This window comes from Schistocerca nitens, chromosome 12 (genome assembly GCF_023898315.1).
Source record: "Schistocerca nitens isolate TAMUIC-IGC-003100 chromosome 12, iqSchNite1.1, whole genome shotgun sequence".
NCBI classification, from domain to species: domain Eukaryota; kingdom Metazoa; phylum Arthropoda; class Insecta; order Orthoptera; family Acrididae; genus Schistocerca; species Schistocerca nitens.
The window spans coordinates 4,591,379-4,603,888 of record NC_064625.1 but is presented as its reverse complement, the minus strand read 5'-3'; the positions used below and the strand labels follow the sequence as shown (position 1 = coordinate 4,603,888).

At 49.2% G+C, this 12,510-nt stretch overlaps 1 protein-coding gene across 1 annotated transcript in view; it reads right to left on the bottom strand.

Annotated features, from left to right (window-relative positions):
• LOC126215228 (uncharacterized) overlaps positions 1-12,510 on the bottom strand; it is a 99,154-nt gene that overhangs the window by 49,110 nt on the left and 37,534 nt on the right. The window contains exons 4-5 of the mRNA XM_049941895.1: positions 7,041-7,228; positions 1,732-1,920 (exon numbers count right to left, since the gene is read on the bottom strand). Of these exons, the coding sequence (XP_049797852.1) occupies positions 1,732-1,920; positions 7,041-7,228 (377 nt within the window). The remainder of the gene's footprint in view (positions 1-1,731; positions 1,921-7,040; positions 7,229-12,510) is intronic.

Here is a 12,510-nt window from a genome sequence, read left to right as displayed (position 1 = left end):
AGTGAAGAAAAGTATAGTTACTGTGAATAAGTGCAGTATCTGAAGACGTTAACGTAAATTTAGGCCAGGGGGGTGGCGACAACCGAGGACACGTTGTAGCGCTAGTTCGCACGTGCGGAGTTCTGAGAAACTGGTGTCTGGGGCAAGAATGCAGATGGCACGTCTGGTGAGAAAGGCACCGAGGTCACGACTGCCGTGTTGAAGACAGTGCTCTGCAACAGGATATTGTCTGCTGCAACCATACATCCTCTGATTCCGCAACTTGACAGTTATGACATCAGTGCCTTTTTCACCACACATGCCATCTGGAATCTTCCCCCCGACACCAGTTTCTCAGAACTCCACAGGTGGGAACTGGCATTACAACCTGGCCTACATTTATGTCAACTCGTTTGGACACAGGACTACTTCTCAGCAACTACTCCTTTTCTTCATTCCATTTTAGATTTGTCCAGCTTCCATTTTCTAACCTAACTAATTTTCACCGTCCTCCTCCCACCTCCATTACATACAATGCACTTAGATATCTGCTTTTATTACCTTATCTTCTACCTTTAAGCTCTCAGTTTTTCAAATCTCGTCCGGTGTAGCCCCCGACAATCACAGTCTTTCATTCTCATCCCCTCCAGTAAGTGCCTCCATTCCCGGGGTTCTGGGCAACGTTTCCAAATTCTCCTCATTTTCTGAACCTCGCCAATCCTTTTTCTTCACTCCTTTTCCTTTCCCTTCTACCCTTCTGCCAGAAGAGGCAGCCACTGGCCCCAAGAGCTAGTAAATTTCTGTAAGCTTTATACACGTTTTCTCCTGCCGCTGAGTAGATTTTCTTTATCTATCCAATTATATCATATTTTCAAAAATTAATTATTTTCATCAATATGTACCGTGAAGAAGAACACGGGTAGTAAACATTGTGGTAACGTGAAATTCTGTGCCGGTACTAGGAAAGACAACCAGTCACAGCAAAGAAAAAGTGCCACTCGAGCTAAGGGGACGGGAAGTCAACCACAGTGTGTAGTACTCCTGGGGCAGGAAGTGTGTAAGAGTTAAACTGTTATTGTGTGCCTCTGAAGCTGCTACTTTTGTTGCATTCAATAAGGTTCCTTTCGGGCCCTCGGGTCTTCAAAATATGTCACAGATTTTTAGAAATTTGTCAATGTTTGGCAAATGATTCACATGCATGCAGCAAAAGCAGAAAAGTTTTAGAACCACTGCAGCAAGGTAACATTTCTTCAGCTGTATGATAAAACTGAAGATACCACTTCTCCTAAATAACCTTTATCTTAGACAAAATGTCTATGGAACATACAGCTGCTGGCAGTAATGGAGAAATTTGTTAGAAAAAAGTCCAATTTACTATTTCTGAGTCACCACCAGAGGTCATTTATCAATGTTGGTATTATCAATTTACAGTGCACTCTAGCATGCGACTATCGTGTTTGGTAAAGATACACCTGGTTGCAGTTGCTGCTATTATGCTGAAACAGTTATATGTACATGAATAGTAGAAATTTGGAATGATTTGCAGTAACATATCCTAAGCTTTATGTACTCTCGAGTCTGGGTTACAGCTAGCTGTGTTTCTTAAAAATTAAATGTAAGCTCGTAACTGACAGGATGTTTAAACGGCAGATAGGCACAGAAAAAGATCCGATCCACTGTTAATGCCATTTTCAGGCTTGTCAGTTTTATACTGAACAAAAAACAGCAGGGCGAGGAACAAGCGACTCCTACCTGCTGCAAGAGCCGATCGTACAGCTCCTGGTCGGCACGGAGTGGCCTCAGTGACTCTCCTTTCAACTCGAAGATGCATTTCAAACTCTCCTCCATGGTCTCTATCAGGTCCTGCACGTGCTTCGTCTTCATCAGCCTCCGGACGAGGTAGCCCCTCGCGGCAGCATTTATAACTGCCGACGCTTTCATCTGCAGGCAGTAAGAAATGGTACAAACTGAACATAGTTGTTATTAATGCAGACAAATGTGAGAACCTGTAAAATTAAACACTGGAAAATTCAGAGTAACTATATGAAATAGATCAGTGGTTCGACCCATCTGTCACACCGGTAACCCGCATCTCCAACACCGCGGCTCGAATCTCTGACACCGCAGCTCAAACACACCCTTAAAATGCTAAGCCCCATATGCAACTCTTAACACTTTTTTTCCACTTCAATATTTTTTGTTTTGTTTTCAAATCAAATACTTTTGTATTAAAGGAGACCACTCCAAAAAGCAGGAGCATTGAGCTGTTGATAGACCAACACAAAGAAAGAAAACTTGCCAACTTTCGGAGTTATCCTGTCATGAGATGGAGTTAAAAAAAAAAAAAAAACAGCACACACACACACACACACAAAAAAAACAGACCCGTCCCATGACCCGGACACATCCAGCACCATGTAGGGGCACAGGATGATGGTGTGTGTGTGTGTGTGTGTGTGTGTGTGTGTGTGTGTGTGTGTGTGTGTAGTATTTCGGTCTTGCATTAATTCCCATTTTGTATTTTTTTATTTACTGCGTTAACAGGGTGTATACACGGACAAAGGAAAAAAATTCCCTGATTTTTCCAGATTTCCTGGGTAAAAATACACTTTCTCCCAGGTGAAAACACATCTTTTCTGTGTTAAGTGACTGTCTACTTTTCCTCTCAACTGTAAAACATAACAATGCTTTATGGTTTTATACACCGCCATAGAACTTACTGGCACTTTAGAAAACAAAACTCAAGGGGGAGGTGGCATGGGGGGAGGGGGGGAATGTTTTGGAAAGATCTGTAATGTACACCAATATGTACACTGCATATTTTTCATATTACAAAAGTATAAATTCGAATTCCACCAAACACTGCACGTTGCTTTCCGAAGCACCGAAATTGAGATTGTGATGCACTTTCGTAAGCCAGTCATGGCTCGTGTCACGTGATCTCGCCAGCTGATGACAGAGGATATTCAAAGCGTAGGACACATGACATAGTCAGCCAATAGCAATATCACTGTTAAGTAGCGCGAACACACAAATAGTAAAAGTTAATGGTTTAAATTAATATACATAATGTTGCTAGGAGAAAAAAAAGCTTTCACATATAATATGAGTCTCTAAGATTAATATGCTGCAAGAGAAGATAAGATTTCACATATAATGTCAATCTTTTTTCTGCGTGTTACACTTAAGATAAATCACACAAATGTGCCAGTAAAATTTTTAAGGACGACATAAATGTCTGATCATCTGGGCTCGGAATTCTTCTAAATGGTCATCCTCAAAGTTTTGATTTTTAAATAAGAGTCAAACGCTCTGCGATTTAAGAAATTCATTGTACATTCTCGCACATAGTTCATCTTGTGTAAAAGGAAATTTACTTCGAAAGTAACGCTTTTCAAACAACCCTTCGCAATATTTTCCCGCACCCTGTTAGGAATAGGTCCGTTTCAGCAATTGCCAGAGAGCGCCGGGTAACAGGAGTCACCACGCTTGTGCAGCTACGATGACAGAGGAAGCCCATATGTTTGCATTAGTAAAACACTGAAAGATCTTACATTATGTCATGAAATAAACAGGACATTAGAGGAGACTCCAAGAGCATAAGCATTTTGTGAACCATACTAAAATGCATAATTCGGCTTAAAGTGTAGATTTGTATGTCCAAATTCGGATGTAAATTTTCTTTCCGTGTTATATAATGTTTGGTTTTTTATTATGGCGTAATGACACACATGCTAGAAGATGAAAATGTGCACTTGAAATGCAGTGAACAGTTGAAATTAGCTAATAGTATGGAATTAAACACTTCATTGCAAATAAACTGACTGCATCAGTGGAAAAGATTAATAAAAGTCTAATTTCTTTAGCAATCCGACAAAAATAACTTCATTGTTCTGCAAGGCAATTAGTGCTCAATGTCAGAAAGGTGGAAATAAAATATTTGAATGTATTTTAATTCACTCGATAGCTCCTGGCCACAGAAATCCGTTTTGTTTTCATTTGACGTGAGAGGAATAAATGAAGAGGAAGCAGCAAAATCACTAAACATAAACACGAGTCACATGGAGACTACCCACCTCCCCACTACAACTCAGACTGCTCTGTGCATCACGTCCGGATCTCCGATATTTCTGGACTGGGGCAATACTAGATAGCGGCGACCCCCCCCACCCCACCCCCCACCCTGCCCCCCTCCGCACCCCAAGCGTTTGAGGTAGGACGGAAAAAAAAAAAATGTTCATTTTGTAGTGCACATCTTTCTAAAGAGTCTGACACATAAAACATATGTGTTTGAGGAAATGTAAGATGTGTTATTTGGTCTTAGGTGTGCCAAAGTGCAGTCCCACGCTTCTTCACACATTACTGTTCAATCGCACGTCACTGTATTTCGCTCTGTGGAATTCGAATGTGTAATATTTTGTAATGGGTGCCATCAAACTATATTCAGGACAGGGAAAATTAAAATATCTTGTGGTGCCTCTCCTGTTCCCAGTCGGTCGGTTTTACATCCCGCCCCTCTTAAAACAAACTCGCAATTAATACTGGATGGGGTTATTTGTAACCGGGAGAACAAGAACTCTTCAGAAAATTTGCATTCTCTATTGCCTATTAGCTAATAACTTGCTGTTTTGTGTGACATAGGCGTGCTTTCCTTTCTGGGAAATAATTTATTACCTCAAAGTTCGTCAAACATTTTGCTAAGTGAAAAAACAAAATGTCATCATCTAATACTGAAAAAGCTGATAATACAAACAGTACCTGAGACTGGTGTGGTTTCCCGATCTGATTACGCGTATTTTGTCACTGTCTGTTAGATAAAATCAAATAGGCCTGCCTAATATTGCAGCAGTTTTAACACACACACACACACACACACACACACACACACACACACACACACACACACACACACACACACACCAAATAAACAACACTGTTTTGCTACAAATGGTCATTTTTATAACACGACAGAATATAATTCATGAAGTACCAGTATGAAATTCCTATTAGGCATACTACAAGCAAAGAGCTTTATGTTAAGAAATAGTTTCACAGTTCACTCATACACTCCAGCTTCTCAAACATGAGATCAAAAAATAGCAGTACAAAATTTTTATATAAATTTGGAATCATCATATTCTTCCATAATTTGTTCGATGTCCCTGTTTCATCTTCTTTGTCGTTCTAATAAACACTCATGTCATCAATAATTCTGTAACTATTCCTTCCAGTGTCAAAACTTATTCTCCAGTTAACTTCACTAACCCTGCCACACTCACCGGTTCAGTTATCCCGCATTTATTCTCCAGTTGGGTGTTATTACATGTTTGTACAACATGTTTTCCAGGCTACTCCCAGGAAAGATCTTAAGCGGCTGCTGGCCAGCAAATGTACAACTGGTCCTTACTAGTGTAGCAGTCTGGTCAAAATTTTTCTGTCAAACTTTCATTTTATTGACTACAATGAGAAGATGATATGTAATCTTTCTTACTTTGTTATTCCTGTTAGTTGTTTATTTTCATTCTGGTGGTATGAACCTTTGATTTCACTAGTAATTATAACAACGCTGATCATTCCCAAATTCAGTCAACCACATAAACAGCGATTGGCATTCACCTGCTCAGCTCATATAGCCCCGTCCTCTTTTGTCTGCAGAAAAGTTTATTGCCAGATGCGACAGGGATTCCCCTGACAGAGACATCACGTACACAATGGACGCATTCAAAAATCAACTTATGATTCATTCGGAAATCAAACTGGAATGTGTTCAAATATGTTCAAAAACCGACAGGGATGCGATTCAAAATTATATAAATAATCGACAGACCAACATGCGCTGGATGCTAGGCTCTTTGTGAAAAAAGGTTTTTTTCCTCAAGAATATGAAATTTTATTTTTTAAGCTTACTGCAGTGTTGCGTGAATAGGGTGAACTCCGTACTTTGGAGGGTCTGAAGATGATGAATGACGTACCCGAGTTGAGCAGCTAAGACCATATACATCAGAAAAGTCAATTGAAAATGACGAGGTCATGCAGAAGCTATTTGCATAACTAACAGTTTGTAAGTCTTCAGATTTCACCTGATTATAAGCCAGAACAAAAGATTTTTGTTAATATCATGGCCGCAAGGGTTTTTTGAATGCATTTCTTGAAAAAACAAGCACCAGTGTTATTGCAGCAAGTCGATTTAGTTTAAGGTCTCTATTTAACACTAAGCCCAGGTCAAGACTTAAGATATCGCCAACGGATGCAGAAACATTCTGGGAACAAGTACAAATAACAAGTAATTGAGAAAAAATGTACAAAGTCAATGACAACTGACACTGTTGGCACATAAACAACAGCAGGAAATAACTCACAGACAAGAGTGTCATCAAGATCATTTACGTAGGTGGTGGAATATATTTAGTGGGACACGCCACTCCGAGGCAATTACGCACCCCTCCACACGGTTCGTGCTAGCAAATGGTGACTGATATAGGACAAATATAATTGTCAGATACTGTCAGCATTTCTATTTCTACGTACACGTGGTGAGATATATTTGGGGTTGACTAGTGCCTTCAGAACGAGGCATTCACAACAATTTAGGAAGGTGTGTCGAGAAGAAGTACCCGTTCGGGCAAGGCAACAGAGTCTCCTCGCAGTGCGACGTGCCGCCCCGGAAGAGCACCAATATCTCCGTGTCGTATATTAGAGAATATTGAGAAGACGTACAGCAAAATGAACAAGTTCGGTCAGTAGATCTGGAAGAAACTTCATGTTCGCTCAGTGAGTGACCTCGGGCACTGGTGCTGCTGTTCATTTAAAGCGGTCTGTTTGAGAGCGTACAAAATTTAACGTACATTGGATTATTGTAATTTTTCAAGGCACAATCTAAAGATCAGAGAAGTAGGTCAGATAGTCACTGTGAGAAGTCCTGCAACCGCACGCATTAAAAAGGTCGAATGCTAAAGAAACTATGGCGTCAGCTGCATACGTGACAGAGTAACACCACAGCCCGCAGCAGCTGACCTGCTTAAGCCGCCACTGGCAGTAACACGTGGATTCCCGGCACTCACCTGCAGCCGTGCCGACTGCTGCACCTGCAGGAATGACCTGGCCAGCGCCTCCTGTTCGGCCCGCTGCCTCACCAGCAGTGCCTCCATCGCCGCGTCGAACCTCTTCCTCAGCTTCTCCCGCAGCTCCGACACCTTCGAACTCGCCACCAGGTCCGCGGTGTCGTCTTCGACGTCCGGCAGCTCGAGCTCTGGAGAAAAAAGTCTGCGTGTGAATTGGTAATGCAAGTTGTGGGAAGAACATTGATAACATATGTGATATGACAATACTGAAAAACAGGAAGCGTTTCTATAAATCAAATCTGCTTTCAGTTTAACGGAGAACGTAAGGTATCAAAGTTATTATTTAATGGAAAGGCCGAAAATTCTCACACATATTTTGAACTGTAAAACATGTCAAGAGGTAGACGTGGACTCAGAACATAATTTATTGGTTATGAATGGCAGATTAAAACTGAAGGAATTGTGGGGAAATAAATCCAATGGGTAGCTATGAGAGGTGATACATTGCAGTCAGCAGAGGTTGAAATATGCAAAAAGGCAAGACTTTGGATAAATTCTTAAATAATGCATGCGATATTTTATTTGACAGACAAAAGGGGAAAAAATTAAAATGTAGTAAATGAAGCACGCACAAGCCCGTGCCCTATGTCTAAAGTAGGAGACTGACGGAAAGTACAAGGCAGTTAGAGGAAAATTGCAGAGCTATAGAAGCATTAGGGGAAAGTTAGAAGCTGTCTGTAAATACTTTTGCAGAAAAGAGAAGGAGCTGTAGGAATATAAACAGCTCAGATGCAAACCAGTACTAAGCAAAGATGTGAAAGCTGAAAGGTGTGAGGAGTATATAGAAGGGCTAGACAAGGGAAACGAACTTGAAGGCAATATTGCAGAAAGGGAAGAGTAAGCTGGTGAAGATGAGATCAGCGAAATAATACCGAGAAGTATTTGATAGATCGCCGACAGACCTGAGTGGGAACAAGGTCCTTGGACTAGAAGACATACCCTAAGAAGTAATTGAGATCTGCAGGAAGGAGGGAGAGGGAGAGGTAGAGAGGGAGGGAGTGGGAAAGATAGAGAGGGAGGGAGAGGGAAAGATGGAGGGAGAGGGAGGGAGAGGGGGGAAGAGGGGGGAAGAGGGGGGAAGAGGGGGAAGAGGGGGGATGAGGGGGGAAGAGGGGGAGGGGAAGAGAGAGGGGCAGAGAGGGGCAGAGGGGGGAGAGAGGGGGGAGAGAGGGGGGAGAGAGGGGGGATATGAGGGTAGAGAGGGGGAGAGAGGGGGGATATGAGGGTAGAGAGGGGGAGAGAGGGGGGATAGGGGGTAGAGAGGGGGGGATAGGGGGTAGAGAGGGGGGAGAGAGGGGGAGAGGGGGGAGAGAGGGGGGAGGGGGCGAGGGGTAGAGAGGGGGGAGGGGGCGACGGGGGTAGCAAGGGGGCAGGGGGCGACGGGGGTAGCGAGGGGGGAGGGGGCGACGGGGGTAGCGAGGGGGGAGGGGGCGATGGGGGTAGAGGGGGGAGGGGGGAGGGTGGCAGAGAGCGGCGAGTGGGGCAGAGAGCGTGGAGGGGGGCGAGGGGGGTGGACAGGGGTAGAGAGGGGGAGAGAGGGGGGAGGGCGAGTGGGGGGGAGGGCGAGTGGGGGGGAGGTCGAGTGGGGGGTAGAGAGGGTAGAGGGCGTGGGGGGTAGAGAGGGTAGAGGGGGGAGGGGGAGAGGGGGGTAGAGAGGGTAGAGGGGGGAGGGGAGAGGGGGGTAGAGAGGGTAGAGGGGGAGGGGAGAGGGGGAGAGGGGGGTAGAGAGGGGGAGAGGGGTAGAGAGGGGGAGAGGGGCAGAGAGGTGGGAGGGGGAGAGAGGGGGGAGGGAGAGAGGGGGCAGAGAGGGGGAAAGAGGGGGGAGGGGGTGGAGCGGGGCATAGAGAGGGGGAGGGAGAGGGGGATAGAGGGGGAAAGGGTGAGAGGGGGGGAGGGGGAGAGGGAGGGGGAGTGGGAGAGGGAGGGGGAGAGGGAGTGGGAGAGGGAGTGGGAGAGGGAGTGGGAGAGGGAGTGGGAGAGGGAGGGGGAGAGGGAGGGGGAGAGGGAGGGGGAGAGGGAGGGAGGGGGAGAGGGAGGGGGAGAGGGAGGGGGAGAGGGAGGGAGGGGGAGAGGGAGGGGGAGAGGGAGGGGGAGAGGGAGGGGGAGATGGAGGGGGAGATGGAGGGGGAGAGGGAGGGGGAGAGGGAGGGGGAGAGGGAGGGGGAGAGGGAGGGGGAGAGGGAGGGGGAGAGGGAGGGGGAGGGGGAGGGGGAGGGGGAGAGGGAGATGGAGGGGGAGGGGAGATGGAGGGGGAGAGGGTGGGGGAGATGGAGGGGGAGAGGGTGGGGGAGATGGAGGGGGAGAGGGTGGGGGAGAGGGAGGTGTAGGGGGGAGAGGGAGGGGGAGGTGGAGGGGGGAGATGGAGGGTGAGATGGAGGGTTGGGGGAGAGGGAGAGGGTTGGGGGAGAGGGAGAGGGTTGGGGGAGAGGGAGAGGGTTGGGGGAGAGGGAGAGGGTTGGGGGGGAGGGAGAGGGTTGGGGGGGAGAGAGAGGGTTGGGGGGGAGAGAGAGGGTTGGGGGGGAGAGAGAGGGTTGGGGGGGAGAGAGAGGGTTGGGGGGGAGAGAGAGGGTTGGGGGGAGAGAGAGCGGGGGGAGAGAGAGCGGGGGGAGAGAGAGCGGGGGGAGAGAGAGCGGGGGGAGAGAGAGCGGGGGGAGAGAGAGCGGGGGGAGAGAGCGGGGGGAGAGAGCGGGGGGAGAGAGCGGGGGGAGAGAGCGGGGGGAGAGAGCGGGGGGGAGAGAGCGGGGGGGAGAGAGCGGGGGGAGAGAGCGGGGGGAGAGAGCGGGGGGAGAGCGGGGGGGGAGAGCGGGGGGGAGAGAGCGTGGGGGAGAGCGTGGGGGAGAGAGCGTGGGGGAGAGCGGGGGGGAGAGCGGGAGGGAGAGCGGGGGGAGAGAGCGGAGGGGGGAGAGCGGGGGGGGAGAGAGCGGGGGGGAGAGAGCGGGGGGGAGGGAGCGCGGGGGGAGAGAGCGGGGGGAGAGAGCGGGGGGGAGAGCGGGGGGGAGAGCGGGGGGGAGAGCGGGGGGGAGAGCGGGGGGGGGAGAGCGGGGGGGAGAGAGCGGGGGGGAGAGAGCGGGGGGGGGGAGAGCGAGGGGGAGAGAGCGGGGGGAGAGAGCGGGGTGAGAGAGGGGGGTGAGAGAGGGGGGTGAGAGAGGGGGGAGAGGGGGGTGAGAGAGGGGGGGAGAGGGTGGCAGAGAGGGGGGAGAGGGGGAGAGGGGGAGAGAGGGGGGAGAGAGGGGGGAGAGAGGGGGAGAGAGGGGTAGAGAGGGGGGAGAGAGGGGGAGAGAGGGGGAGAGAGGGGGAGAGAGGGGGAGAGAGGGGGAGAGAGGGGGAGAGAGGGGGAGAGAGGGGGAGAGAGGGGGAGAGAGGGGGAGAGAGGGGGAGAGAGGGGGAGAGAGGGGGAGAGAGGGGGAGAGAGGGGGAGAGAGGGGGGCAGAGAAGGGGGGAGAGAGAGGGGAGAGGGGGCAGAGAGGGGGAGGGGGAGAGGGGGAGGGGAGAGGGGGAGGGGAGAGAGGGGGCAGAGAGGGGGAGGGGAGAGGGGGAGGGGAGAGAGGGGGCAGAGAGGGGGAGGGGAGAGAGGGGGAGGGGAGAGAGGGGCAGAGAGAGGGAGAGGGGGGCAGAGAGAGGGAGAGGGGGCAGAGAGGGGCGCTAGGGGGGCAAAGAGGGGCGAGAGGGGGAGAGGAGGGAGAGGGGGAGAGGAGGGAGAGGGGGAGAGGAGGGAGAGGGGGAGAGGAGGGAGGGATGGGGAGAGGGGGAGAGAGGGGGAGGGGGGAGAGAGGGGGAGGGGCGGGAGAGGGGGGAGAGAGGGGGGAGAGAGGGGGGAGAGTGGGGGGAGAGTGGGGGAGAGGGGGGAGAGGGGGGAGAGGGGGGAGAGGGGGGAGAGGGGGGAGAGGGGGGAGAGAGGGGGAGAGAGAGGGGGAGAGAGAGGGGGAGAGAGGGGGGGAGAGAGGGGGGGAGAGAGGGGGAGGGTTGGGGGAGGGGGGAGAGAGGTGTGGGAGAGGGGAGAGAGGGGGAGAGGTGTGGGAGAGGAGAGAGAGGGGGAGAGGGGGGAGAGAGGGGGGAGAGAGGGGGGAGAGAGGGGGAGAGAGGGGGGAGAGAGGGGGGAGAGAGGGGGGAGAGAGGGGGGAGAGAGGGGGGAGAGAGGGGGGAGAGAGGGGGGAGAGAGGGGGGAGAGAGGGGGGAGAGGGGGGGGAGAGAGGGGGGAGAGAGGGGGGAGAGAGGGGGGAGAGAGGGGGGAGAGAGGGGGGAGAGAGGGGGGAGTGAGGCGGAGAGAGGGGGAGAGAGGAAGCTATTGCAAAACTATTGAACTCCTCCATTTCATGTGGAAGATATGTGAGACACAGGAAGTATCCTCAGACATTAAGAAGAACGTAAAAATTTCAGTCCCAAAGAAGAAAGGTGCTGACAAGTGTGAATACTACCAAACCATCAGTTTAATAAATCACAGTTGCAATATAGTGACAGAAATTATTTACAGAGGAATGGAAAAAAATGGTAGAGCTCGGGGAAGATCAGTTTGGGTTCCAGAGAAATGTAGGAACATTGAAGAGATTACGGACTCGATAACTTGTCTTAAGAGGTTAATTTGAAGAAAGGCAAACCTACACTTACCGTGTTTGTACATTTAGAAAAAGACATTGCTGACTGGACTACACTCTTTTAACTTTTGATTGTAGCACGGATAAAACACAGGGAGCGGGAGATTACTTACAGCTCGCACAGAAACAAAACTACAGGTTTTAGTGTAGCATTATCATTCTGGTGAAGCAAAGTGCCACACAAGCATTTTCCGAACAGAAGAATGATAATCGCCACTACAAAAAAGTTTATTTTCGTAATGATTTAGAATAACCTCCTTTTCAGATGTGTGCTTTACTTATGCATGTGTATTATGAAATGAATGGACGCAACAAATCTGCAAGCTGGGTCAAAGATAGACATCGTACCACATTCGCAATACCTGCCGGTCGGGCAGTTTACTCCGTGTCGTCGGTTCCTGCTTCGGAGATACTGAGGAAGACTGGCTGTGACAATGCCTGCGATGTCGTGGGGACAAGATAAAATGTGTTATATAGTTACCCGATTGGAATCTGTTAAATATGACAGATCATTTTCGGACTCCTAGTTCACATCACTGTATTTGCTATGTTCTTAATAACGAAGCAGTTTTGTAATGCACGGTCACAGGAAACGGGAGTACAATATACGGAACACACTTTATGAGAAGTGTCGTATTTATTTTGAGAAATGGATTTAGGATTTGTACTGTTACACTTACAGCAGGAACTGCAGCACTTCGAGGAACAAAACTGGATCAGAAGGTATTGGCGAGGAATTAATAAGGTGAGCGAGCTTGAATAATAGGAAGTCTCAGCTCCCAATCAGACTTCATTTTGCCACCCACTGTCACGGCAAA